A 27,277-nucleotide genomic window follows, 5' to 3' on the forward strand; every position below is an offset into this window, starting at 1 on the left:
CGGGGGCGGGACCTCGGCGGCCGGGGGGGGGGGGTCGAGGAGGACCCGAGCCTCGGCCGCGGCAGGGCTCCCTCTCTTCTTCCCGGTATCCGCTCCCGCTGCTGTCCGCCCTTCCTCCCCGCCCCCGGCCCAGCCGGCCGCCCCCTCCCCCAGACGCGCACGCTCCGCCTGGCAGCTGGCGCCCCGGGCCTGGGGCCGCGGTGGCGAGAGGGGTTTGCAGGGAGGGTGGGAGCGAGTGAGCCGCGAGGGAGGGAGGCCGCCCCCCGCGCCCCTCCTCCTCGCCCTCCTCCACGGCCGACGGTCCCTCCTCCCGCCCCCTCCCTCCTCCTCTCTCCTCCCTCCCTCGCAAAGACATCCCCGCACGGCCCGGCCGCCGCGGCCACCTTCCCTGCCCCGAGCTGCAGATGTGGCGGAGCGGCCGGGCGCCGGGCGGCCGCGCCAGGGGAGCCCGCGCCCCGTGAGCCTCGCGCCCGGGCCCCCGCCCGCCCCGGCCCTCCCCCTCGCCTGCCCCCCGTTGTCCCCCGACCGCCGGAACCCTCAGCCGGAGCCCGTCAGCCCGGCCGCAGAGGTAGGAAGCCCCCGGGCGTCGCGCCGGGAGGACGCGGACCCAGCTGGGGTCTTACCTACCACGCGGGGCCGCGGGGCCTGAGGGTCGCCTCCCCTCGCGCGTCCACGCCTCGCCCCGGGCCATTGTGAGCCCTCGCTGAGGCCCCTGCGCTCTCTGGTTTGCGCGCTCCCTCCCTTGTTCGCTCCCTGGCTGGATCCTTCGATCTCCGTCTTTTCTCCTCCCTTCCCTCCTTCTGTCTGGAGGCCGAGCCGAACTGCGGCCCGGCCCGGGGCGGGCACAAACTTCAGTGGGGAAGTTGGGCGGTCTCGGTGGGGGTGCGCTGTGAGGTGAGAGGGGGCACCCGGAGCCTGGGCATGAAGTTGTAAAGGGCATCAGGCAGCCGCCTTTGCTCACCGGTGCGCCCAGGTTGTTTGGAAGGTGCCCTCCCTGTCTGGGGAAAGTCTTCTTGCTGCCCTTAGCAAGCCCTGGGAAAGGCAGGGAGTGGGGCGTCCCTTGTATCACCACTGGGAGCTGGAGAACTGTCTAGCGTCTGGTCCACTCCTGCAAGGTGGATAGTAGCAGGTGAGGAACCTGGCAGGATGGGGAGGGTGAGTGATTGTATCTTAAGGGTGGGACTGGAGGAGGGGGCTAGGCAGGTGCATTCCCCTCCAACCAGGAAGATTCCTGTGCCTCCCCGCAGGCCCCCTGGGATGGGCCTGGAGTCCGGGCTGGCACCTGGACGCCTTGGCACAGTGCCCTGCCCAGTAGGGTACTCAGGCCACAGCAGGGTAGCATGCTGCCTGTCTGCCTATCCTGGAGGGCCCGCCCAGCCCAGCCAGAGGGTGGCCGGGAAGCACTGGTTGCAGGGAGTTGCCCAGCCCTGCCCTGGGGCCTGGGAAGCTGGAAGGGATGCTGGGAGGAGCCCTGGGCCCCCAGCCATCACAGCACAAGATCTTGGCTCTACAGGGAATACTTGACACCAAGGGGGCAGCCAGGACAGCCAGTGGCCCTACCAGTGCCTGAGCTCCCATGGGTCTTCGTCTGGGCCAGGGTTAAGCCCTCAGCCTTGGTCCTCTGTGGCAGGTACCCTGCACAGCAGCCTCCCAGCTGTCCTGGCATCCTGGAGGGAAGGTGGGGCTGAACCAGAGCCTAGGGAGACAATTGATATCTCTGCTAGCTTTCTGAAGCCCCTAGGCTCGGGGAGTTTGACCACTTCAGCGTGCCCAACTCTCCCCAGGCTCCACTCTGGTGGCACAGTACCACAGCTGTGTCAGCCCAGCCCACACATCCCTCTCTAGTGACCTCAGAGCCCTCCCTCTCGCCTGCCTCCTTTTTTCTTTCCCGTGGGCTCAGGCTGGGCCTCACAGCTGGCCCTGGCCTGTAATGGGGGAGGGGTTGCACCTGGGGGAGTCTCCTAAGACACCCCTTGCTGAGCCCAGTCTAGCCCATTTCATAGCCTATTCCCAGCTCAGTACGACCCTGTGTGCTGCCGCCAGTCAGGCAGGAGGCAGTGCCAGGCTTTGGTTTTGTGGGTGGGGACCCCTTGGAAGCAGCCCTGTTTTTTTAGCTTTTTCCCCTCCCCCTTCTTTCCGGAGCTACCATTAGTGCTGACCCCCTGACCCCCTATGCCTGCCTGCCCTTCCCTGTCTGTGACCCCTGACCTTTGGTGTTAAATCCCTCCAGCTGGGGCTCTCCGTCCCCAGAGTGACCCTAGCCCTAGGCCCCCTGGGGCAACTCTCCCGCTCTTGGCTCTCTCTATGCAGGGACACCTGCCAACCCTCCCTCATAGATGGGGGGATGGGAAGCCAGACAATGAGTCACCCCACTTCCAGGCACTACTACTTTTGGGGTCAGTGGCTTTGGGGGGACTTGCTGGAGCCAGGACACAATCTGTGTGAAGGGTGAATGGGAAAAAGCTCCTGGCCAAAACACCCTGTTTTTGTGTCTTGGGTTCGAATCTTGGCACAACCACTACCTTTTGGGTGTTCTTTAGCCCGGCTCTTCCTCTTTCCAGGCCTCAGTTTCCTCATCTGTAAAACCAAGGGTCAGGCAAGGTGAGCTTTTCTGAGTCCTAACAGTAGGTTCGTCTGTCAGTGGGGGCAGGGAGGAAGGCTACGTCCAACAAAAGCTAACTCTCAATTATCCGTGGGTGGAGCCAGTATGAATAACTGGATGCCACAGACATCCCAAAACCTCATTTTAAACAATCGTGTAAACCTCGTCCCCACAAAGCTTTTGTTTCTAAAGAGCTCAGCTGCAAAAGGGTAGCCATAGCCATTTCTTCTGCGCCCTCTTTCCTTAGTGGGAATACCAGTGAGGGGCTAGAGGGCAAATTGGACACCAGGGCCCCTCCTTAGGGCCTGGAGAGAAGCTGGAGCTCACCTCTGCATCTCAGGCTCCCCTTCAAGGCTAGCCCAGCCTTGGCCCTGTGGAGTGGGAGGGTCCGCTGGCCACCTAAATTGTTCCAGGGTCTGTGCTGGCTCTGGTGTGGAGTGAAGAGTGTGTTTTTCCTCACGACATTTTCCCATGCACATTTCCGTCTCCCCAGCTGGATTCTCCTGGAATCTGAATTTCCCACTTAGGGGAGAGGGCGGTGCCAGTGCTGGGCAGGGTTTGGGGCTATCCCAGGATGAGGGAGGAGGGTAACAGCTGTAACTGGGGGACCAGATGTTGAGGCTGGGGCCTGCAGTTCTGCTTTTTGGGAGGCATTGGGGCTCTTTAGGAAAGAAGGAAGGCTGAGGGGGGTACGCTATGCTCCTGGCTGGATCCCCCATCTTCCTGTGCCTCTCTGTGGGTTCCTGCATCCCAGGGGAAAATGAGGTGGGCTCTTTACCTAAGTGAGAAAAATGGATCTCAAAGGACAGACCATCAATCAGGGCAGAGTGAGGGGCTAAACCTTTCCTAGGGCTGCCCCTAAATTCCTTCTCTGTTCGCTTATGGTTGTTATGTGGAAACCATCCTTACAAGATGCTGAGTGGGGAGGGCCCTTTCCCCTTTCAAGGATGATAGGGACCCTGTGGCTGATGTGGGTAGGTGCTAAGTGTGAGGGACACTCTCTTACCTGATACAAGGGTCTCTGGGGCAGAGCATTGGGGTTTCCACCCTCTGCTTAGAAGCCCCCTCCTTCAGGAGTTGTGCAGCATCCCCATACTGAATTAGAATCCATGCATGCATATGGGGACTCACCTCTCAGAGGACACCAGAACAGGTGACTGTCCCCGTTCCGGATGTGTGGACGGCAGCCTCAGCCGGCTTGTGGGACACATCTACTGACCCAGTGTGTTTTTGAGGTGGCTTCTCTGAGCCCTATCATAGTGAATTTTACTACAAGTGTGGCCAGGTTGGGGACTGGGCATTTTTAACAAGCACCTCCCCAGACCGAGCCATTGCTCGGATCTCAGGAACAAGACAGAGCCTGCTAGTACTAGTAGTTGGGGGTGTTTGCAGGGAAAAACCTGACTGTCTGCCCCACATCTCCCACCTTACCAGAGCCATCCTTCCTACTCTGGCTAATAAAACACTGCAGATGTCCCCAGGTGGGTCGGGTTGAGGGATGGGGTGCTGATCCCTCCTGAATATCTCTTGGAAAAATCCAACCAGCGTACATGGCTTCCACTGGCCAACTTGACAGAGACTGCATTCCACCTGCAATTGCCAAGTCTGTGACAGGCCCATTAATCCCAGTTTGGTAAGTGAGGGAACTGAGGCTCAGGATGGAAAAGGACCAGCAGGCATCTGCATCTATGGGAAAGGGCATGTCAGCCAGTTTCCTAGTCTGGATGTAGCTGGGGCCTTGTCCTCAGGCAGCTGGGACATCTTTCCCCTAGAGATGCCCCCTATCTCTCCATGGGAGATGAGTGACGGAGAGGAGAGGGTAGGCCTGGCTCTTCTCCCCATTTGTGCCCTGCTTGGGGGCGGAGGGGGAGCTCACAGGTCTTCCTAAAAAGGCCTCTAGAAACTTCCTTTATAGCCGGTTGGCCCCCTGGGAGTTCAGAGGTTCAACCTGAGTGACCCTTCTGGCACTGCAGCTGGGACACCTTCCTTTAGGCATCTCCAGCCTGGGCAGGCACAGTCCTTGACTGTGGCTGTTCACTGCCCATCCCCCCAGATAGGAGGGGGAGGCCCTAGTTAGCTGGTGGCTGGACTGGGAGGGGCATGAGGGTGGGAAAGAGTCTGCTTCAGGAGCAGGGGCTTCCCATCTGCTCCAGATGCCCCTGGTGGGGGATGGGCAAAGGGGCTGAGAATCTTCCAGTGCCAGGACTGTTGCGGTGAGGGAGCAGCAAGGGCCCCTCAAGTCCTTTGTCTTGGATGCGGGAGAGGCCAGGTAGTACCCAGCACAGGAAGGGGTCCGTGTGTGCCTTTACAGATGGCTAGGAGAGGGGACTCCCATCTAATAGCCCTTGGTGTCTTCCTCCAGTCATGGCCAGGAGTGGGTGGGAGCCCAGCAGAGGCTCCTGGAGGCTGCTGAGCCTTCTGAATCAGCCTGGGCTGGGAGCCTGTGGGAGAGCAGTCCCTGCCATCAGACAGGATCTCTATGGTTTCACCACGCTCCCCTTGATCCCAGCAATAAAAAGGGGAGAAACTGAGGCTCCGAGAGCTTTGGTTACTTGTCCTGTGGTATCTTGGTGTGGGGGGAGGACAGAAATCATCCCTTTATGCCTAACTTACCCACTCACTCTACAGAAGCCAGGGAAACCTTCAGACCCATCCTCACCCACAAGGAAATGCCCCAGAAGGGGCCTACCAGACCCAACCTGATCCAGCGTCTGGGGGGCCCAGGGTCAGTGGAACCGAGCAGGGTAAGGTATCCTGGCATCTGAGACTGACCGTGACCCATGAAATGCCACTTCAAGCTGGAAACTGCCCAGTTCCACTCGTACTTCCCAGGTCTGCTCCCAGGGTCCTCTGCATCTGACTGGCATATCCCAGCCTGCCTGAGCCAGTTCTCCCTTGAGCCACACTATTCTTCATTCAGAGCCCACACGGCCATTTACAGTGCCTCAGCCCCAACTGTGGTGCCCCTCCTCCTCCTCTCGCCCTTCCTGTTCGTTCCCCTCTCCCCCCTGAGTGGTGGGGACCATCTCCACAGACCTTAGATCAGGTTGGGTCTGGCAGGCCCCTCCTGATAGCTGTTTCCTTGTGAGTGAGGATGGATTTGAAGGCTTCCCTGGCTTCTGGATTTGCTTTGTAGAGCTGAGTGGGTAAGTTAGATGAGGAAGGGTAGAGGGTAGAGACCAGCGATTGTACAGTGCGGCTACTGGTGTGGCCTAGGGTAGGTGGGAGTCCCGGGAATGAAGCTGAGGAGTTGGGTCCTTTTGGTCATCACAGCTGACCAGTAATGGCAATATCGTCTCTCCCCTCTCCAGCCCTTTTTCAAGTCTGTACCTGACCCCAGTGTGTGCCCCGATATGAGGAAGAGACCTCTTGCCCTTGGAAGACACTTCCATTTGTAGGACTTAAGGTACCCTGAAACCTACCACCTCCCCTGATAATAGACACACAACTGAATTCACTCACTCAGCAAACATCCACCCAAGACCAAGTGCTTGGAGAAGGAAATTCAGGTACAGTAGAGCCGTGTAAGGAAACAGACCTGGATATTCCAGAGTGTCCCATCTCCCAGGTGTCCAGGCTAACCTCATTCTTCACAGTGGGGAAACTAAGACCTCGGGTCTTGCCTTATATCAAATTAAGAGATAAATGGCTTTCCCACCCTGTATCTCAAGAACTTCACATCTCTGCTCAGTTCGTTATGGGAAGAGGATTGGGCCCTGGGTCAGCAGGAGCAGGGCAAGGGTCAGCTGGAATGATCTTCTGTTGGTGTATGTGTGTCTTCATGTTTGTGGGTACATACGTGTGTTGTGTGTGCAGAGACCAGAAGCTAATCTTGGGTGTCATTCCTCAGAAGCTGTCCATCTTGTTTTTTTTGTGTTTTTTTTTTTTTTTTGTTGTTGTTGTTGTTTTTTCGAGACAGGGTTTCTCTGTAGCTTTGGAGCCTGTCCTGGAACTCCCTTTGTAGACCAAGCTGGCCTCGAACTCACAGAGATCCGCCTGCCTCTGCCTCCCGAGTGCTGGGATTAAAGGCGTGTGCCACCACCCGGCTCCATCTTGTTTTTTGAGATAGGTCTCTGATAGCCCTGGGAGTCACCTGCTAAGCTCGGCTGGGTCCCAGAGATCTGCCTGTCTGCTTCCCCAATATTGGTATTGTAAGCACGGGCCATTATGCCTGGCCTTTGTCACATGGGTTCTGAGGTCTGAACTTGGGTGTGTATGCTTACATGGCAAGCATTTTATCAAATGAGCCATCTCTCCAGTCCTGGCCATCCCTTTTTCTTCCTCAGTGGACTCGGAGCTGCCTAGAAGCCGCAGTCCCTGCCCACTTCAGGCCTTTCTTCTTGAGGGAGGCTCCTTATGCTGGAGAATGCCCGAAGCCGAAGGTCAGTGGCAGAACACAGGACCTGCAAGGTCAGGCACACTCGGCATGCTTGAGGGTTGGCAACATTGTGTGTGGTATTAGTGATGCATTAGCTAGACTTGGACCCAGGGCTGGTATGGCAGGCCTCTTAGCATTGTTGGGTTTGGTGAATCACCGGCCTTCAGCAGCAGGTGAACCTTGTTCAGGTAGCTCTAAGAGACTGAGGCTGGAGAGGCTATGCCACAGAAGACATGCCGAGAAAAGGGGGTCAAGGAACTTAGAGCTGCAGGGGAGTGTGGGTAGCTGTCCACTTGATACGCAAGCCTCAGGCTTTTAGGGAGTTAAAGGTTCTAAGGAAAGGCTAAGGGTAGGTGGCTCTGAGCTGAAGGGGAAGTGGCACTCTTCTTTTGTGTAGAACACTCCGTGGCTCGTCTTCCTGTCCAGTCCCTCTGCTGCCTTTTCTTACACTGAATCACAGGCAGACTTAACTGTCTCTTGTCACTGTAAGCTTTGGGGGACGACATTCCTTTGGTGCTGTGGGGTAGCCTTGGGCTCAGGAAGACCGATTTGAATCCTAGCCTCACCATGGTTTGCAAGCTGTCACCTTGACAGTTTACTTTAACTTAAGGATGGGGGGAATAGCACCTCATTCAAGGGTGGCAGGATAAACCAGGATGCTACACAGGAGGCCCTTTGTCCCCAGACTTTCTTCTCTTTTTACAGTCCTAGCGTTAAACCTAGGGTCTCCTATGAGCAGGCGCTCTACCCTGAGCCACTTTTACTTTTTAGAGCAAATATAGACATAAGAAAAAGTGGGGAAAAAAAAGAAAAAGTGAGCCGGCTGGTGGTAGCGCACACCTTTAATCCCAGCACTCAGGAGGCAGAGAAAGGTAGGTTTTAGTGAGTTCGAGGCCAGCCTGGTCTACAAAGCAAGTTTCAGGACAGGCTCCAAAACTACACAGAGAAATCCTGTCTCGAGAAACCAAGGGGGGGGGGGGGAGCAGAGAAAAGTGAGAAAGAACTCCTGAGAGTAGGAGGGCTCCAAGGGAGGAATATCCCTTTTTTTAACTTTTTTTTTTTTTTTAGTTTTTCGAGGCAGGGTTTCTCTGTAGCTTTTGGAGCCTGTCCTGGCACTAGCTCCTGTAGACCAGGCTGGCCTAGAACTCACAGAGATCCGCCTGTCTCTGCCTCCCGAGTGCTGGGATTAAAGGCGTGCGCCACCACCGCCCGGCAACTTTTTTTTTTTTTAATGGTTTCTTGAGACAGTGTTTCTCTGCTGGGATTAAAGGTGTATGCAACTACCACCTGACTTTTTCCTTTTTTTTTTTTTTTTTTTTTTTTTTACTTTTTAAGACAGAATTGTACTGTGTTGCCTACACTGGCCTTGGTCTCATTCTGTAGTTCAGAATTTGTAATCCTCCTTCCTCAGCCTCCCAAGCATAGGCAGGCAACACCAGGTCCAGCTCCCAGGTTTGTGTCGTTTCCCGCCGCCCCCCCCAGATCCGGCCCCCGCCCCACGGAGCTGTGTGCCCCTGACATTGTTTCACTGCCTGTGTATCCGAGCGACCTTCAGGCCTTGTTCCATCTGATTTATCCTGGACCCCAGCAGAGAGCCTGGTGTTGGAATGCATAAATGAGTGGGGAGGGAAGGACCAAAGTCCAGAGCCCGCCTTCACCCTCCTGCTCTTGAGTTGGCAGGTGTGCTTGTTCACAGTGGCCTGTGTCTGCCCAGGGTAGTGGGAGAGGTGGGCCACAGGTATGGGCTGCCTGATGTGTTCATGGGCATTGCTGGGCTTGGCTTGGGAAGTCGTTTCCTTGCCTTTGTGGATCAGTCACCCATACCTATCTGGTCTCATAAGCAGTGGCACCTGCCACTGAAGCCAAGGACTGGCCTCTATGTACTGCTGTGCACACATATGTCTGTATGTCTGCTTGTCCACCTACTGCTCATCTAAGAAATACTGGCCAGTACCCTAATGAGTGCACACACACACTTTCCCCGCCCCCATCCTAGAACAGCAGTGTAGCAGTTTCGTGGGTGTTTGTTTGTTTTATGGGACAGGGTGTCACTATGTTGCCCATGCTGACAGAGACCTTTCGATCTTCCTGCCTCCACTTCCTCAATGCTGGCATTGTAGGCCTTTGCCACCACACCTGGTCTGTGCCGTGCTGGGGATAGAACCCCGGGGCTTTGTGCATTCTAGGCAAGCACTCTACCAAAAGAACTCCATCTCCAGTCCCACAAGGGCAGTTCTGCCTATTCTTGGCCTTGCTAACTTGCTGGGTGTGTACCCCTGTCTGACTCCCTGCTGCCCACCCCTCCCAGGGATTTCGATGGCCTTGCCCAGCCCTGTGTCCTTCCCTTCCAGCCTGGCAGGCGGTGTGGGGGCTGCTTGGCTGGCTTGCCTCTGGCTGAGGCCCAGGTGCAGGCTTGCTCATGGCCCCATACCCCCCCACCAAAAGCTGGGCAGACAGGAAAATACCAGACATAGTTGTGCAAAGGTGGCTGCAGGCGGGCAGGCAGCAGGAGGTGGGGGCCGGAGAAGGGGGCCCAGAGCCACCAGAACATTTGGAGGCTCCTTGGCTGGACAGACTTTGCTGCCAGAGGGCCACATGCTTGTATGAGTGGATGTGGAAGTGGAGGCTGTTGCCACAGGACAAGGAAGCCCCCCCACCCCCCAGAGGCTGAAAGGTGCAGGGGGAGCAAACCTGTCAGCCTTTTGTTTCAGCTCTGGGTGACCTTGGTAGATTCACAGTGTGGGTCACCCCCAGCCTGGGGGAGAAGTGAGAATCTCCAGGGCTCCTAGTTACTAGCATCTTCCATGTGCCAGGCACTGGGCCAAGGCTTGTCCCATAGAATGCCCTGTATATCTGGGATCGTTATTGTGGTGCTTGAGTTCCCAATGAGGAAACTGTCCTGTGGAGGCTTAGAGGGTGACTGGGACCTGTCTGAGGTCACACAGCCAGAGGAGGCTACAACCAGATAGTGGGATGCTGGCTTTGCTCTGTGAACGTGCCATAGCCAAGTTCTCTGCAAACTGTGTGCTCGGACGCTGCTCAGACAGTCCCCAGAATCTGCTAGCAGAGAAGCGTTTGGATCTGGATTGATTGTCTGGGGACATCTGAGTTTCTGAGGTGGTATTTGTGGGCTAGGTACCCTTCTTGGGACTCGGGGCTACACCTAACCATAGGTTTCCAAGGAAGGCAAACCCCAAACCCTTCCAGAAAGTGCAGTGGCTCTGGTCTCTTCTCTAGGCCTGGGGAGGCCTCTGACCACTGCATCCTCCTTGCAGGGCTTCTTAGTGCTCAGTCAGGCTCCACAGGGAGGGCCTCCCCCGGTGCCCCCCCCCCCAAACTTTCTGGTCACTCTACAGGACAGTAGAGGTCCAAGGCTCTCCAAGGGGTACAGGCCAGCCAAAGTTCTGGTCTGGAATGAGATTTTAATGTTTGTGGGTACATAGGGAGGGCCAGTCCTCCTGGGGGCTGTCCTTATAGACTTGAGACTTAAGCAGTGGTATTACTTAGGATGGGTTTAATAAGTACCTCTTGTGTGTCTAACTGTTCTGTGCATTGAACATTACATCCCACCTTAGGAAAGAGGAGGAGGGGGTCAGGGGACATGGCAGGAAGCAGTGGAACAGGGTTGGGGTTCCATGTGGTCTGACCAATGTTTGGAACCCTGCCTGCTGCCTGGTTGGGAAGGGAGCCCTGAAAGGTCCTGTCCCTGCCATTGCCTTCCAGCCTCTCTCACTGGGCGGCCAAGGAGGGTGGAGCTCTTGGCCAGAGTAGGGAGCACAGCCGGTTCCCAGGAATGTGGGGTTACGGGCAGTTTGCTTTGGCAGCATTGCTGCCTCGGCTCTCCCAGCCTTCTGGTGGCCCCCCGACCCTGTCATCTCTTCCAGTGCCTCACCCACTGCCTGCCCGCTGCCTTTCCTGATTCTGCACCTAGCTCCAGAAGCCCTCTGGATTGGGAGGTGGTGACCAACCTAAGCAAGTCCAAGGACACAGGAGGGGTGATAAACCCTGTGACCCAGGGCAGGGCATCTGTAAAGTAGTATGAACTGTCACCTGCTATAACAGATGCTGGCATGTTAGACCATCAGCCAGTGGCTGGGGCAATCACTGTGATAAGCACCATGGCTTTAGTCTTGGCCTTGCCACCCATGATTACAACCGGGGGCAGGTACATCCCCCAGTCTTCAGATTCCTAGTCTGTAAGAGTGGAATGCTAAAGTAAGGGTCCAAGTTACCAGACTCGGAGACATACACCAGGGCCTATGTGTATGTGTGTGTGTGTGTGTGCTAGTCCAGACTGACCTGGAACTTACTGTGAAGCTAGCCTTGATTTACTGACTAACTGCCTCCGTCTCACAAGTGCTAGTATTATAGGCATGTGCCACCATGACTGACTGCATCTTGGGCCCATGGCAAGTTGTAGGCTGGGTTTGCTATAGCTCATCAAATGAGCAATTTCAAGACTACCCCTGGTGAAATGGTGTTCTTCATTAGTCACAGCGCTGTGAGGTAGGTGGACAAGGATACAGACCCCACCTTGCTGAGCTCCTAGTCCTTTAATGTTTGCCAGGGACTAAAGAACTATCTAGCATAGGTAGCCCTCCCTCTTTATTCCTCCAGTCTCAAGGCCAACCAAATGCCCTCTCTCGGGCAGAGAAGAAAGGACGTCATCCTGAGCGGGAGTCCAGTCCCCTTCTATTAGCTTGGTGACTTTGAAGCTCGGTTTCCCCAAGAGGAAGGGATGGTGGCAGATAGGTCTATAGTGGGCCGGATGCCCTGCAGGAGTTGCAGCTGGGGGCAGTCTGTGCAGGGTCAGCAGCGGGCACACAATAGCAGTCATTGTCTTGGTATGGCTGGCGGGGGTGGGGTGGGGTGGGGGCACCAGCCCACCCTCAGGGTCCCCCCCCCGGGGGTTGTGGGAGGGCTGTCCCCACCCCTGCCGCCTGGTGGTCCCTGCTCAGCCAGCCTCTCTCGCGCTTCCTCCCTCACTGCCGCTTCCTTCAGCTCCCTCTGTTCTAATTAGTTCCTTTTGCAGCTGGAGGATCCTCGTGGGGCCTGGGTCATGCGACCACCTCTTTGAGGGCTCCCTTGGCGGACCCATGCAGGTGGGTGTGTCACAGGGCGTACCCAGCCTACCCTGAGTGAGCACTGTGAGGTGCAGCCTTTGCTCAGCGATTGCAGCTGCACAGTCAGAACAGGGTGTGAGGCACTCAGCCATCCCAACCAGTAGGGAAACTGAGGCCCTGGTGGTTTCCCCAGCAAGGTTGGGATAGTGACGGGCTAGTGTGCTCCCTGTCCCTTGACACTGCATCGGTGAACTGGAAGATAGGTGGGGCCCCTACCCCTGCGAACCACTAGCTTCCTGAGACCCACTGATCTCCAGAACTCTAAGGGCAAGCAGCTGGGTCGTGGCTGGGGAGGCAGCTTCACCTTTTCTGGGTCACACCCCCCCCCACACCCCGCACCATCCTTGTTCTAAGCATTTAAGTCTGGCTCTGGAGGGGCTGAACCGCAGAGGCTGTTTAGAAGAGTGGGGGACCTGCTCCTCACTTGCGCCTTCACCTAGCTCAAGCAAAGCTGAGCTCAGACTGGCTGATGCTGGTTGGGAATGGGAACAGGGAGAGGTTGGCCAAGGTCAGAGCATGAGCGGGGTCATAGGCCGACTACTCCCTGGGGGGCTATGGGTAGGAAAACTTGTGAGACTCCTTGGGGCGGCTCCTTCCTCCTTTCCCAGGAGGGGCTGCAGCGCCTGGGCTGGGTTCTGGCTTCCAAAATGACCCCCTAACTCCCTTGGCAGAACCCAGGGACAGGAAGTGAAGGGGTGTCCCTGGAGACTGGGTCAGCTAATGGGGGGGCAGTAATTGGCGTCCCCTTTCCTGCAATGAGTGCTCCACCCAGGGAGGGCTCCTGCTGGAGCCTTCTCCAGTCCTAGGTGAACACTGCACTGTTCCGTGGGGTCCCCAGAACCTGGTGACACACCGGCTCCTCCTAGGCTCCCTCTGGCGGGAGGACAACATGGGACAGGAGCAGGTGCCAAAGGGTACTGCTCGGTTAGCACTCTGACCACGAGTCAGCACTTGGGTTTTCTAGCTCAGGCGCCATGCCAGTGATCTTCTTTTTTCCACGGTGGGTGTTGGGGGCAGGGAGGCCTGTGGCCTTGGGCCAGAAGAGGGACCAGGCCACCAGCCCTTCCTGGCTCCTGAATTCTTAATCAGCATAAATATTTACTTCCTTCCTCCCCTTCCAGGCTCCCAGCATAGAGCAGCTTCAGGGAGGTTGGACTGGGCCTGTGTCTAAAAATAAACAGGTAGAGAGACAGACAGACAGACATAATGGGCTGCAGGTCAAGCAGAGGGCAGCCTTTGCCTAGACAGGAATGGACAAGCAGGCCCAGGACCACCCATCACTGTCACCTACCCATCTACCTAAGAGGGTCACCATGGTGTCAGTGAGGACAAGTGCATCTGACAACTTCAGTGGGGACAAGTGTGGACCCGAATCTCAGTCAGGAGGGGCTTCCTGTGCTCCAGTAAAGCAGCCTTGTGTGCCCAGCTCCCATGGAGCCACAGTAGTGGGAGCTGGGGCTATGTCCTCACAAGCAGTATCTCAGGCCAAGGAAGGGAATGCCCTGAAGGGTGGAGCTTGTTGGAGGCGATGGGAAGCATGTGCAGGGCTGGGATGCAAGTGAGGACCAGGTGAAGCTGCCTTAGAGTCTTGGCCTGGAGAAGAGATGGCTGGGATACAGTGGCTGTCCGCTGCCTTGCTCACCCTGTAAGGGCACTTTTCTGGTTGCACATGGCTCCCACAAGCCCCCAAGGATACGCTCAATAAACTGCTCCAAGTCTTTCCCAGGCAGTGGCTTTCCAGCCATGGCCACTTTTTTATTAAATACAGTGGTAGAATCCCATAGCGTGGTTGTTTAGTAAAAATATTCTCAAGGCCGGGCGATGGTGGCGCACGCCTTTAATCCCAGCACTCGGGAGACAGAGGCAGGCGGATCTCTGTGAGTTCGAGACCAGCCTGGTCTACAGAGCTAGTTCCAGGACAGGCTCCAAAGCCACAGAGAAACCCTGTCTCGAAAAACAAAACAAAACAAAAAATATTCTCAAGGTGTGACAATCTGAAAGTGAACAAAGGCAGGGGAAACAAGGAGGGGGTTTCTCATGGGCAGAGAGACTGCTGCTGGAAAAATTGAGTTTGGTGTGGAAGAACTGGCCATGTTCTTAGGTCAGTGGAGCCTGTGAGTCCCCCATGGATATGAAGATTACAACAGCCAGAAATAGTACAAACTGGAGGAATATCACAGTATGGAGTTATAAGAATATTGTTACAGCTTTAAAAAAAAAATACTATAAAAAAAAAAATACTATCTACTGTCCTTTGCTGGTCCTGACAGACTCTGCATAGCTGGCGTGGCCACAGTCCTCAGCCGCCCCCTGGTGGCTTGTGGAGGCCTAACCTCTGTCTTACCTGGAAGGTTCAGTCCTTGTCTTGGCCCACTCCCACGGCCAAGCTTTGCACAGCCTGCCTGGGACAGGCCCTCAGCCTGCTTCCCTTAGAGGTGACATAGTTCTCTGCCCTCAGCAGGCACTTCTGGCATAAAAGGTGCTTCATTGGCTACTGAAGAATGCTACCTACATCTTGGAGGATGTTTGTTGCTCCCCAGCCTGCTTTTAGGTTTCTGAAATCAGACTGGCAGGCTTCCCAAATTTGCTTCCCATTCTATCAGCAGTGACAGTTGGGACTTAGCCAGTTAGTTCCTGGGAGATGTAGCTTCAAGTCTAGCTGTTCTGCCAGCTTGTGAGTTCTGTCACTGGGGCCAGTATTCTCACTGTTAAATGGAGACCACACAGCCGGGCGGTGGTGGCGCACACCTTTAATCCCAGCACTTGGGAGGCAGAGGCAGGCGGATCTCTGTGAGTTCGAGACCAGCCTGGTCTACAAGAGCTAGTTCCAGGACAGGCTCCAAAACCACAGAGAAACCCTGTCTCGAAAAACCAAAAAAAAAAAAAAAAAAAAAAAAAATGGAGACCACAGACTTGGCCTATCCCAAAGGTCTATGGGGAGTGGCAGTGGAATCTTGCACTGTTTAGATGCTGACTCTCCATGATATGCGTGAGTCAGGCCATTCAGGATGTTGTCTCTACTCCTCTGCTGCTTCGAGTTTTACGGTATAGCTAAGGAGAAACCTAAGGTTACGGTGTCACTGCACAGCTTGTGTCCTTCCCCAGGTTCCTGCCTAAAGACCAGCTGGGTACCCTCTCTGACCCTCCACATCACCATGCACTCCTTGGACGAGCCGCTTGACCTAAAGCTGAGCATCACCAAGCTCCGGGCGGCGAGAGAGAAGCAGGAAAGGACACTGGGTGTGGTCCGGCATCATACTTTGCATAGGGAGTTGGGTCTGGTGGACGATAGCCCCACGCCTGGCTCCCCAGGCTCCCCCCCACCAGGTACTGTGTCTCCATGCCTGTCCATTCATCCTATACTGCCCACTTTACTCAGTGGGCATGTAAAACTAGCTCCAACCAGGGCCTGTGGAAGGATCTGGAAAAGAGGCAGAGAGGGGCAAAGCAGCAGTAGTGGGCCCAAGGTTGTCCCTAGACTCTGAGACTGTATGTCTGGTTGAACTAGGTGCTGACTGGGGACAGAGCCAGGCAGATGTGTCTTACAGATGCTTTGTGCCCCACCTACCATGTGGTACTCACCTTGTCTGTCGTACCTTCACCTGGACTTGAGAACCAGTTTAACCATATGCTTGAGATAGAGGAGTCAGTGTACCCCAATTTTCCCATTTTACAGAAAGGAACACTAAGGCAAAACATGACTGGGAGTGAGGTAGTCTTATGGTCTGGTTCTGATTATACTACTTATTCTATGTGTCAGATAAGTCTCATCCTTAAGATGGTACTTTAAATTTTAAATTTTCTCTCTTTTTGTTGTTGAGATGGTCTCGTGTATTCCAGGCTGGCAATGAACTCATTAGGTAGCCCAGGATGGCCTTGAATTCTTGATCCTTCTGCCCCAGCCTCCTGAGTGTTGTGATTACAGGTATGAGCCACCGTGCCAGCCACATTTGCTGTTTCTGGCAGCTAGCTCTCCTGGTGAAGGTCAGACAAGATGACGATAACTGTCCTGTCTGTTCCATGGATATCTGGGTTCCCAGAGTAGTCAAAGATGGTGGTAGGGATCCCAAAGTAGTGGGACTTGGTCCAACAGGACTCTAGCCAGCTTCCCTGAAACATGATCTTCTTCAGGCTTCCTGCTGAACCCCAAGTTCCCTGAGAAGGTAGATGGACGCTTTTCTACAGCCCCCCTGGTGGACCTCAGCTTATCACCACCGTCTGGACTGGACTCCCCAAATGGCAGCAGCTCCCTGTCCCCTGAGCGCCAGGGCAATGGTGACCTGCCGCCATTGCCTACTGCTGTGGTAAGGAGGTGGGAGGTTCTAGAGAGACAGAGGCTCCCTGGGGCTCCTTGGCAAGTGCCACCAAATGGGTGGTTTGAAATGAGAAAGGAATTCTCCAAGTTCTAGAAACTCCAAGTAAAGATGGTGATAAGACCATGCTCCTAGAAGGCCCCAGGAGCAGGCTCCTTCCTTGCTCTTAGGTTCTGGAAGCCCTAATGCTAGGCATTCACCCCCAGCTGGTAACGACATCTGTTGTGACCACATCTTCAGCTGGCCCCGTGTGTCTGTCTGTCCAGGCCTTCCTCTTTGTCAAAAAGATATAAGGTGTTGGATTTAGGGTTACCTTACTGTAGTAGGACATCACCTTAACTAATCACTCCCAAAAAGACTATTTTCTTTCTTTTTTTCTTCGAGACAGGGTTTCTCTGTAACCTTGGAGCCTGTCTGAACTAGCTCTTGTAGACCAGGCTGGCCTCGAACTCACAGAAATCCACCCGCCTCTGCCTCCCGAGTGCTGGGATTAAAGGCGTGCGCCACCACTGCCTGGCTGAAAAGACTATTTTCAAACGAGGTTATCTACACACACAGGTGCCTTGGATTAGCACTCAGGGTGTCTTTTAGGTTGTTATCATCTTTCTATATTTCTTTCTTTCTTTCTTTCTTTCTTTCTTTCTTTTTCTTTCTCAACAAGGTTTCTCTGTCCTAGCTATCCTGGAACTAGCTCTTGTAGACCAGGCTGGTCTTGAACTCACAGAGATCTGCCTCCTGAATGCTAGGATTAAAGGCATGCGCCACCACCACCCCCCTTGTTTTTGTTTTTATTTTTATTTTATTTTATTTTTGAGACAGGGTCTCTACATAGCCCTGGCTGTCTTGTAACTCACTATGTAGATCAGGCTGTTCTTAAACTCACAAAGATCTGCCAGCCTCTGCCTCCCGAGTACTGGAATTAAAGGCGTCTTACAACTGGCTGCAGTGATATAAATTAACATTGTCCACAGGAGGGTAAAGTGATGAGTCTGGCCTGGAGACAGTGGCGGCACACACTTTTAATCCCAGCACTCAGGAGGCAGAGGCAGGTGGATCTCTGGGTGACAGCCAGGACTATACAGAGAAACCATCTTGAAAAACAAAACAAAAAAAGTGTGGGGGTGGGTCTGGGCCTGCCAGTGGGGTACACTAACAGGCTCTTATCTTTACTCCTTAGGATTTCCAACCACTTCGCTATTTGGATGGTGTCCCCAGTTCTTTCCAGTTCTTCTTGCCCCTGGGCTCTGGGGGAGCTCTGCACCTACCTGCTTCCTCCTTCCTCACACCCCCCAAGGACAAGTGCCTCTCACCAGAGCTGCCCCTGGCAAAGCAGCTGGTGTGTCGATGGGCCAAGGTGAGTTGGGAGCTGGGAAGAGTGGTGAGGGCTGGGCCGGTACCCTACTTGGGATCAGAACCCTGCCTGTCTGGCCCTACAGTGTAACCAGCTCTTTGAGCTCCTCCAAGACCTGGTTGACCATGTCAATGACCACCATGTCAAGCCGGAACAGGATGCTCGGTACTGCTGCCATTGGGAGGGCTGTGCCCGCCACGGCCGTGGCTTCAATGCCAGGTGAGGGAGCCGGGTAAGGGCAGGAAGGGAGGGGCTGGGTGCCCATTGAGCTGAGTGTGCCTCTGGGCCCTCCCTGGAGCAGGTACAAGATGCTCATCCACATCCGGACTCATACCAATGAGAAGCCACACCGATGCCCCACCTGCAACAAGAGCTTCTCCCGCCTGGAGAACCTGAAGATCCACAACCGCTCCCACACAGGTAAGTTCCTCATGGAGAGCTAGGGGATGCCAGGGAAAGACCAGAAAAAGGGACAAATTGCGTTGTTCATGTCCTGCTCCCCTTGTTTGAGACAGGGTCTCATGTAACCCAGGCTGGGTCTAATTGTGTACCAAGGGTGGCTATGGACTCCTAATCTTCCTGCATTCATCTCCCAAATGCTGGGGTTATGGGTGTGGCTTTCCTGTTACCTTGAAGGCCATTTGCTGGGGAAACCCTTACAAGGATATGATCTTCTAACACCACCTTAGGACTGGCAGACTGGGTCTGCCTCTCTTCATTGTACCCTGAGCCCCATAGACCCACACACCTTATTTTAAGTTACTCAATTAGTACACTGAAAAGAGCAAACTGGGCATGGTAGCACAAGCCTTTAATCTCAGTGTTTAGGAGTCAGAGTTCAAGGACTACCTGGTCTATGGAGCAAGTTCCAGGCCAACAAGAATTATATAATGAAACCATGTCTCAAAAAACAAAAACAAAATAAACCAAAAGGAAATAGGTGAAATTAAATTAATTATAATTATGTATCCTATGAAACCCAATATATAAAAACATGTCAGCAAACCTAGGCATGGTGATGAATGTCTGTATTATATTCCCAAATAATGAAGAGGTTGAAGGGGGGAGTTGAGTTTTTTGTTTGTTTGGTTTTGGTTTTTCGATATAGGGTTTCTCTGTGTAGTCCTGGCTATCCTAGAACTCATTTCCTCGAGTTCTGGGATCAAAGGCATGCCCCATTGCCCGGCAAGCTCAGGAGTTCAAGGCCATCTTAGCCAACGCAGTAAGATCCCATTTCAAAAAATTAAAATGACCAAAACTAAACGGCAGAACACTGAAATCCTTCCTTTCATGCAGAGTCTCGAGATCTCGTGTGTCTTAGCCTCACAGCACATCTCCTGAGCCCAGTTATTTCAAAGGCTGAGTGGCTACAGGTGGCTCCTGTCCTGGTTAGCATAGTGACTTGGTGATTCAAGCCAGATAAGGTGGTGCATGCCTTTAATCCCAGCACTTAGGAGGTAGACAGATCTCTGAGTTCAGCCTGGTCTGCAAAGCTTGTTCTAGAACAGCCAGGGCTACACAGAGAAACCCTGTCTCCAAAAACAAGACCAAACAACAACAGAATTGTGAGCTGTTCTGTGCAAGGCCACACGAAAAGGCCCAGGCAGCATTGTTAGTGCTCAGCAAGGGCACACACTCCAAGGTCGAGTTCTGCCCAACAACAACCACAGCATCTATAGCAAAGGGATCTAAAGGGTGTACAGCAATTCTGGCTGCTGTCCTTAGCTGGGTCAGCCTCATGCCAGGTGCAACGACTGTCTCCCAAATCAGAATCAGAATGCTTCAGGAGCTCTGGGCCTGGGAGAGGCAAGGGGATAGGTGGCAAGATCTGGCAGAGTTGAGACCCCTCAATGCAGCCCACCCACAGGTGAGAAGCCCTACGTCTGCCCCTACGAGGGCTGCAACAAGCGTTACTCCAACTCGAGTGACCGGTTCAAGCACACCCGTACCCACTACGTAGACAAGCCCTACTACTGCAAGATGCCTGGCTGCCACAAGCGCTACACGGACCCCAGCTCACTGCGCAAGCACATCAAAGCCCATGGCCACTTTGTGTCTCAGGAGCAGCAGGAGCTCCTACAGCTGCGCCCACCCCCGAAACCACCACTGCCCACTTCCGACAGTGGCTCCTATGTCAGTGGAGCTCAGATCATCATCCCCAACCCTGCTGCCCTTTTTGGAGGCCCCAGTCTACCTGGCCTGCCCTTACCCCTGGCCCCTGGTCCCCTTGACCTCAGTGCTCTGGCCTGTGGCAATGGTGGGGGTGGGGGTGGGGGCATGGGCCCTGGGCTGCCAGGCTCTGTTCTGCCCCTCAATCTGGCCAAGAACCCGCTGTTGCCCTCACCCTTTGGGGCTGGTGGACTAGGCCTACCTGTGGTCTCTCTCCTGGGTGGTTCTGCTGGTAGCAAGGCTGAGGGGGAAAAAGGTCGTGGGTCACTGCCTGCCAGGGTCCTGGGCCTAGAGGACCATAAGCCTCCCCTGGAAAGGATGGAGCGCAGCCGCTCCCGGCCAAGCCCTGATGGACTCCCCTTGCTACCGGGAACTGTACTGGACCTGTCCACAGGCAACTCAGCAGCCAGCAGTCCAGAGGCGCTAACTCCTGGCTGGGTGGTCATCCCTCCAGGGTCTGTGCTGCTCAAACCAGCTGTGGTAAACTGAACCTGGGCTACCCATCTACCAGCTGTGACAGCCCAGCTACCTACTGTGGGCTCATCCCCTGACGAACAGAAACTATTCTGCGAAATAGCAATAATATCCTACTGTTTCAGGGGCCCGAGTGTCTGCTTCCTGGGAAGCTGCAGCCCCAGACAAACTGGGTAGCAAGGATGGTGCTAGCTAGGTCTTTGGTGGCTCCAGAGTGGATGCCAAGGAGTTGTCCAAGGAGGCCATGCTCTTGGATGCTAAGGCCTCACTTGCCTCCATTCCCTAGCACATCATTTGGGGGAGGCCTTCCTCTGCCTGTCCTCCAAGGACCCCTAGTCCTGCCTCTTGCTTTGGTACATTCCTCTCTGTGAGCAGTCTGGGCAGGTTGTTATTCCTCCCTGCCTTACCTACTTGTCAACTGAGAAGCCCTCAGTGATCATAAACCCATGCTTGGGAATTCCTTAGACTCCTTTCCCTCTGGCACACCCCCTGGAGGGAGAGCAAGACAGACACAGGCCAAGCTACAGGAAAAAGCTGCCTTTTCCTACCTACTGCTATGACAAGGTGTTTCCCTGCTTACTTAGCAGAGAAGCCTGCTGCCAGTGCCCCTTTCTGCCTGCGTCAGTCAGCACTGCCAAAGGGTTGGCAACACTTTCTATAGAAGCCTTTCCCTCCGGAGTGTACAGGCAGGTTCAAAGGATCATGGCACTGGTCCAGTCCAGCTTGGGTTGGCCTGGCAGGGTTATCCTGCAGAAGCCTGGCTATCCTGCAGTGTCTACACCAGTGGATACCAGGCTTGGGAAGCAGCTACAGGTTTGGGGGTTACGAAGTCATGGAATGCAGGAAGAACTGATTCATCAGACTGGAGCTTTCTAGAAACCACGAACTGAAGCCCATGGGTGTGAGAGAGGCTAGGTAGCCAAGAACAGCTCTTGGAGGACCAACTGCCTGCTAGGGAAAAGCTGGCTTGAGAGTGGACTGGACATGTGACAAGGTTGTTTTCTTTGACTTTCCAGTTGAGTCCTTTTCTTGGTGGTGCCTCTTTTGCCCACAAGCTCTACCCAAGCCAGCTCCCCCAGGGCTTGTACTATTCAGAATAAGGTCTAGCATTGATGTAGGGCTAGAAAGCCAAGGACATTGGAGGACTGTAGTCTACAGCTCCAGAATGTGCCAGCTTGGGCTTCTTGCTGCCCCCCGTATTATGATGCAGAGTGGCTAAGTTCCTCTCCCCATCTGTACAACAGAAGAGTTGCTGGGGTCCTCAGTAGCCCTGTGGTTCCTCTGAGCAGCTTGCCTCTTTTTTCCAAGACTGCCCTTCTGTTTTAGAAGGGTTACCCTGACCTGACCTGCCCAACTGCTGGGCTTAGGACCCCAGCCCTGATAGGGCTCGGCTGTGCTGGCTCTACCCCTTGAAGGGGCTGTGAGCAAGTTAAGGAGCTGGTCTCCTGTCTTCGGGTCTACCCATGATCCAAGCAGCCTCTTGGCTCCATTAGGGCCCTAGGCCTTACTTAGGTCCCTGGCTGAGAACTGGGTTTGAGACTCAAGCCTGAGAGCAGAGGAACAGGGCACTGGAAGGTGACGTTAGCTCAGCATGTGATTCTGTGATAGACCAGGCTTGGAAGGCCGGTGTACTTGTCAGTCTGTTGTTGCACATTCCAGGACATCAGTATTTTAACAGGTTCTAAGTGCCTTTCTATTGTAGCTTATGTTTTTCCTCCTTTTGGCTCCATTGCTGTTAGCATAGAGTTTAAAAAAAAAATAAGCTAATGACTATAACAATTTATTTCCTCCATGTGAGAGGAAGTTTATAAAGAAACAATAAAAGTGAGTTGCAAAGATGGTTTCTGCATCTTAGATGTGCCAGGAGCTGGGTCACTTGCTCTGTGCCTGGTTGTGGGCACCTCCTAAAGACCTGGCCTGGAGCTTTCCCCTCAACCTGCTACTCTAAGGAAGAGATCAGAAGGCCCACCCACTTGGGACTACAAAGGGAAGACCTGGAAGGGTAGGTAGTAAGGAACAATAAGATACAGATTATCCTCAACTACAAGGCCCAGGCCTTGGTCCAAGCAAGAGGCTGGCCAAAGCCGCTTCCTGCTACACATGAACATTCTGACCAAGTCACTGAAAGCAGTATGCAACTCCAGCTGGAGTTCTGAGGCTAGGGGTTCTTTATCTTGAGGGAAGGCATGGGCAGACCCTTGGTCTCCTCAGGACTGTGTGGTAGAACACACAGGAGGGAACAAAGCCTCTGACAGATCCTGGCCAGGCTTCTAAAGTGGGTATGTGGCTGGGCGGTGGTGGCGCACGCCTTTAATCCCAGCACTCGGGAGGCAGAGGCAGGCGGATCTCTGTGAGTTCGAGACCAGCCTGGTCTACAAGAGCTAGTTCCAGGACAGGCTCCAAAACCACAGAGAAACCCTGTCTCGAAAAAACCCCCCCCAAAAAAATAAATAAAGTGGGTATGTGGCTGTTTCCCAACATCCCACCCACCAGGCTGTCAAAGCTGCTGCTGCCCCCTGACTCTTTCACAGCCACAAATAGGAAGTGAGCGACCTTCTCAAATAGGAATATAAGCACCGGAGAAACATGGAAAAGACATTTATTACCAAGCTATAAATTATGAGGCAATGGGTGGGGTGGGGTGTGCCCAGCAGTCACGTTTTGGGCATCTGCCCTTTCTTTTTGTCTTCCTGGGCTTGTATTCGGAGTTCCTCATCTAGGCGTTCCTTTGCACGGACAACCTAGGAGGAGGAAGATCAGGCTCTGGCAATCTCTGCTCTTTGCCTGAACCAAGGGCCTTTTCCCAGGCCCTAACAACCTCCCTAGAGGACAGCAGACTACCAAGATTCAAACAACTTAAGTAGCACTCTAAGGTGGAAGGGGAAGCCTATGGCTTCCTTTCCTCATAGAGTTAAAAGCACTCACCTTTGACTGCAAGTAGAAGGAGCCACCCACGGATTTATCGTTCACTTTAAATAGGTGTTCATAATTCTGCGGAGATGAGACAGTGAACATCAGGGAAGGCTGATGGCAAGAGAAGTTAAAGGGCCTGACCTCTAACCCACATGTCATGTAGGAAACTGCTGTGTCCAAAGGATACAGGTAACCCTGTGGGGATGGCTCAGCTGCTACAGCTAGCTGTGTCTCTACTTACACAGCCAGTCTCTCACTGGCTGTGGTCAGAGCTTCCACACCCACCCTCCTCTGACTGCCCATGCAACACAGTCCCATGACCCATGAGAGGCCTCACCTTCTGGACCTCCTCAGGGTTCAGCTTGGAGATGTTGAGAATCTGCTGGGCCTCCTGGAGGCTGAGGCCAGAGAGGTTGGATGCGGCTGCAGACTGGTGCCCAGCACGACCCCGAGCATCAGCAGCTGCCTGGCTTGCTGTGGATACATGGGTGACTGCTTAGCCCCCTCGGTGGCCCAGAGCTTCCCCCAGGCCTTCTAAGTGACATTAAATAAACATTTCTCCCAGGAGCCGCTTTTCTTTAGTACTGGCTTCTTTTTGGAGGGGAGAGGCAAACATTCCACACTGAAGGGTAAGATGGGGTCAAATTAGGCTCTTGGTCCCCCAATCTAGACCACAAGATGACCTTGTCCCCTCTCCTCCCCCCCGTTCCTTGTCCCAGAGGCCTAGCAAATTTGAGAGCTTTAAGCTACTTTGGGGACTATGGTAAAACTAAGGGAGGAACAGTAGCTGGTGTCAGAGCCCCCACAACTGGCCTAGCCAGTACCCAGACCACCTGGAGGACTGCTTTCCTTTGGTGACCTTACAATCAAAAGCCAGCAAACTTTCTCTTCAGATGCCAGATAATAAACATTTTAACTCTGCAGCCAGTTAGTCTGTGTTGGAATTACTCAGCTCTCCGTGAAAGCAGACAGAAGATGGGACTATCTTACTTTATTTACCAAAATGGACTGTCACGGGAGCCCATCTGCCCTGGACACTTGTGCTAACCAGGCCAAACTGAAAACAAACCTTTCCAGTATGTAGGAATGTCTCAAAATCTGGCACCGCCTCCTCCCATGGGAAAGTACTCCAGCATCTAAGCCGCAGAACTTTACCCAAAAGAGGTCCCTTCATTCACAACTGACACAACCCACAGGGGAAATCTAAGCTGGGCAGGGCTCCCAGCATGCAGGGATAGTCTTACCTGCAAACTCCTGCCTCAGGGCCCGGGCAAAGGCTCTGCCCACCACCTGCACACCCATCACAATGATCTGGGCCAGGTACTTGGCCTGTGGACAAAAGGAACACCTTGGAGATGTGGGGATGATCTAAGGGCTAACTTTTCTAAACTCTAAATTCGCTGGCGTGCCCAGAGGTAGACTGGAAAGGTTATAGGGCATGAAACCGACACTGACTTATGGGAAGAACCTGGCAGTCCCAGACTGCCACCACCACCAGTTTAATCGACGCCAAGGCTGACGGCTCCTCTCTGCTTTTGGGACCATCGGGCCAGCGTCCATATAACCAGGGAAAAATAGATCCATCCTAACTCTCCCAAGACTTCAAGCCCTAGGACTTGGAATCTGTCCATGAACACAACACAACAACAAAATCACTAAAGGTCTGTGGTGTGCAGAGAGGGGAGGCCCAGGTAGGGTGCGCATGAGCCCGATCTCATAATAAAACCCAAACAAATGGATGGCCCAAGAAGATGGTTCAGCAGGTAAGAGTGCTCATTCTAAGAAAGAGCATGACTGTCCATGAGCCAACACTTTAATCAAGTCACTCTTAACTCTGCTTGGCCAAGGCTTCGTTCCCCAGGCAGGGTTTCCACGCCGCCATTGCTGAGTTAAGGTGGCTGCCCAGTTCTCCACGGTGCAAATTCATTTCCTCCTCCCACCTCTGACCCCAGCCAGCCTCTTTCTCTGGAATCTCTCCCTCTTACCCTTCCCCCCATTGCAGCTGCACTCTTTACTTCTAGGTAAGCTCCCCTGCTTCTTGAATGCTTAATGTCTCCACTGCTCTCAGTTCCTTCACTATGAATACCTTCCTTTCTACATAGATATGGCCAAGACTGCCCAGGCGCGATGTGGCGCAAACCTCAAACTCCAACCCTCGGGAGCCTGGGGCAGGAGGGTACCTAGACTTTGAGGCTAGCCTGAGTTACAGAGCAAGACAATGCCCTAAACCAAAAATCTTCAACACCCTTCAGGGCTTGGCAAAGCACGCTATAACCCGACTTCCAGGTGAAAATTCCTAGGCTCCTCCCACATGTACCTTCCCACAGAACTTTTCTTTGCCTCTTTTGGAAGCATCCTGGGCACTGAATCGAAGGCCTCTCCTGTGGTGGCAAGCACTGTAACACTGAGCTATACCTCAGCCATCTTTACTAAAGTATGCAGGCTGCTCTGGAACTCCTGACCATCCTTCCTAAGCCTCCCAAGTGCTGGGTTTGCAAGTGTAAGCCACCATGACCTGAGAGAATTTCTGAGTTGAATGTGGAGGACACGTGATAAAGACCCAGTTCCATGGGGAATCAACACAAGTCCCACTAGATGTCGGTGACCCAATTACAAGGCAGGTACTATACGGTGGGAAATGTGTAGTCTCAGAACATGAGCAAAACTGGGACCCAAACCAGGTTCTGACTCTTCCGGGAAAGAAGATTTAACTTCCTGGAAAAGTTAAATTCTCCGTCTTTTAAGTTTAAAAACTGGGACAACTGAGAAAGATTAAATAACAATCTACATAAAGCAACTGCAAGTTAACTGCCACCTTCCAATAAAGAACAGGCTCCCCAGCCAGGGGTGGTGGCGCACACCTTTAATGCCGGAGGCAGAGGCAGGTGGATCTCAATGAGATGAGTTTAAGACCAGCCTGACCTACTACACAGAAAGTACGTGGACAGCCACGGCCTCATACACAGTGACACCCTGTCTCAAGTAAATAAATAGGTAAGGAAACAAACAAATGGGCTCCCCCAAACAACCGCCTTCCGATCACTCGGTCAAACCTCAAGAACCTGCCTTTTAAAGGTTGCACAGGTGACCTGCATGCTTCCCAACACACTCAGCCACCAGGTCTCGATTTCAGCTCAGGTCCCAGGTCTACCAATTCCTTGGACGAGCCAACTGTCAAACGCAGTTAAAAACCAAGAGACATCACCGACAACGCCGGGTCCTGCCACTCAGGAGCCGGCCCACCCTCCAATCCCCTCCTCTCACCGCCTACAGCGGTTCGCTGACGCCGAGGCAGGACTTGGCCGGGGGCTTCCTGCCGGCCGAGCCTCGGTTCTCAGGCCCGCGGTCGTCCCCGCCCGGGGGGCAACGGTCTGCGACCCCGCGACACGCCACCGACATTGCTTCCTGTGGGGTACGCGGGCGGCTCACGACTCTGACTAGACCTCCCTTCCCGAGACTCACCATGGCGGCAGCTCCACCTCAGGGGCACGGGTGCCGCTTCCCGACCCCGGGACCAGCTCCTGAGCGGCCGGTGGGTCAGAGGTCAAGGAAGACCGGAGAGCGCGTGCGCGAGGCCGCGGCGCAGTTCCAGGGGCGGGACTCAGACGGAAGTCACCGTGACTGTAGGCGGAGCCTGCTTCGGGGTCAGAAGACTGCTGGGCGAGCGACGGGTGGCTCTAAACCTTCCGTGCGTACTCGTGCAGCAAGCTTCGTTCCTTCACTTTCCCAAAATATTTAGGAAGAAGCCATCATATGAAATAAGTCAAAGTAATAAAGGAATGGATGTCAAATTCTCTGAAATACTTAAGAAAACTAGGTACTTCAAAATAGGTTTAATTGCAGATTTTTCCTGCTTGTGAAACTCTTTCCTAGATACCCTTCAGGTTCGTCCCCACCCACCTCAAGTATGTAATCAAAGCCACCTTCTCAGTGAGGTCCATCAAGTTCCTCTAC

At 54.0% G+C, this 27,277-nt stretch overlaps 2 protein-coding genes across 4 annotated transcripts; one reads left to right on the forward strand and one right to left on the reverse strand.

Moving 5' to 3' along the window:
• Nucleotides 1-469: 469 nt before the first annotated feature.
• Glis2 (GLIS family zinc finger 2) lies at nucleotides 470-24,230 on the forward strand. Of its 3 annotated transcripts, none has more exons than XM_041676503.1 (7): nucleotides 470-568; nucleotides 15,209-15,430; nucleotides 16,235-16,407; nucleotides 17,594-17,770; nucleotides 17,853-17,986; nucleotides 18,066-18,187; nucleotides 19,635-24,230. In XM_041676503.1, exons 2-7 carry the CDS (start codon nucleotides 15,259-15,261, stop codon nucleotides 20,423-20,425), a joined length of 1,569 nt encoding a protein of 522 aa, XP_041532437.1. In that variant the 5' UTR covers nucleotides 470-568; nucleotides 15,209-15,258; the 3' UTR covers nucleotides 20,426-24,230. The 3 variants fall into 3 exon arrangements, with proteins under 3 accessions (XP_041532437.1, XP_041532439.1, XP_041532438.1); XM_041676505.1 differs by having other exon boundaries at nucleotides 471-568; nucleotides 18,069-18,187; XM_041676504.1 differs by lacking the exon at nucleotides 470-568 and adding an exon at nucleotides 5,988-6,008.
• On the reverse strand, nucleotides 22,994-26,936 carry Pam16 (presequence translocase associated motor 16). Its single transcript, XM_041676506.1, has 5 exons — nucleotides 26,786-26,936; nucleotides 24,568-24,652; nucleotides 23,661-23,797; nucleotides 23,336-23,401; nucleotides 22,994-23,151 (listed from the first exon to the last, which is right to left on the reverse strand). Exons 1-5 carry the CDS (start codon nucleotides 26,786-26,788, stop codon nucleotides 23,065-23,067), a joined length of 378 nt encoding a protein of 125 aa, XP_041532440.1. The 5' UTR covers nucleotides 26,789-26,936; the 3' UTR covers nucleotides 22,994-23,064.
• Between the last annotated feature and the right edge of the window lie 341 nt (nucleotides 26,937-27,277).

This window comes from Microtus oregoni, unplaced genomic scaffold (genome assembly GCF_018167655.1).
Source record: "Microtus oregoni isolate MIOR12 unplaced genomic scaffold, Mior012 000027F_ref0000203, whole genome shotgun sequence".
NCBI classification, from domain to species: Eukaryota; Metazoa; Chordata; class Mammalia; order Rodentia; family Cricetidae; genus Microtus; species Microtus oregoni.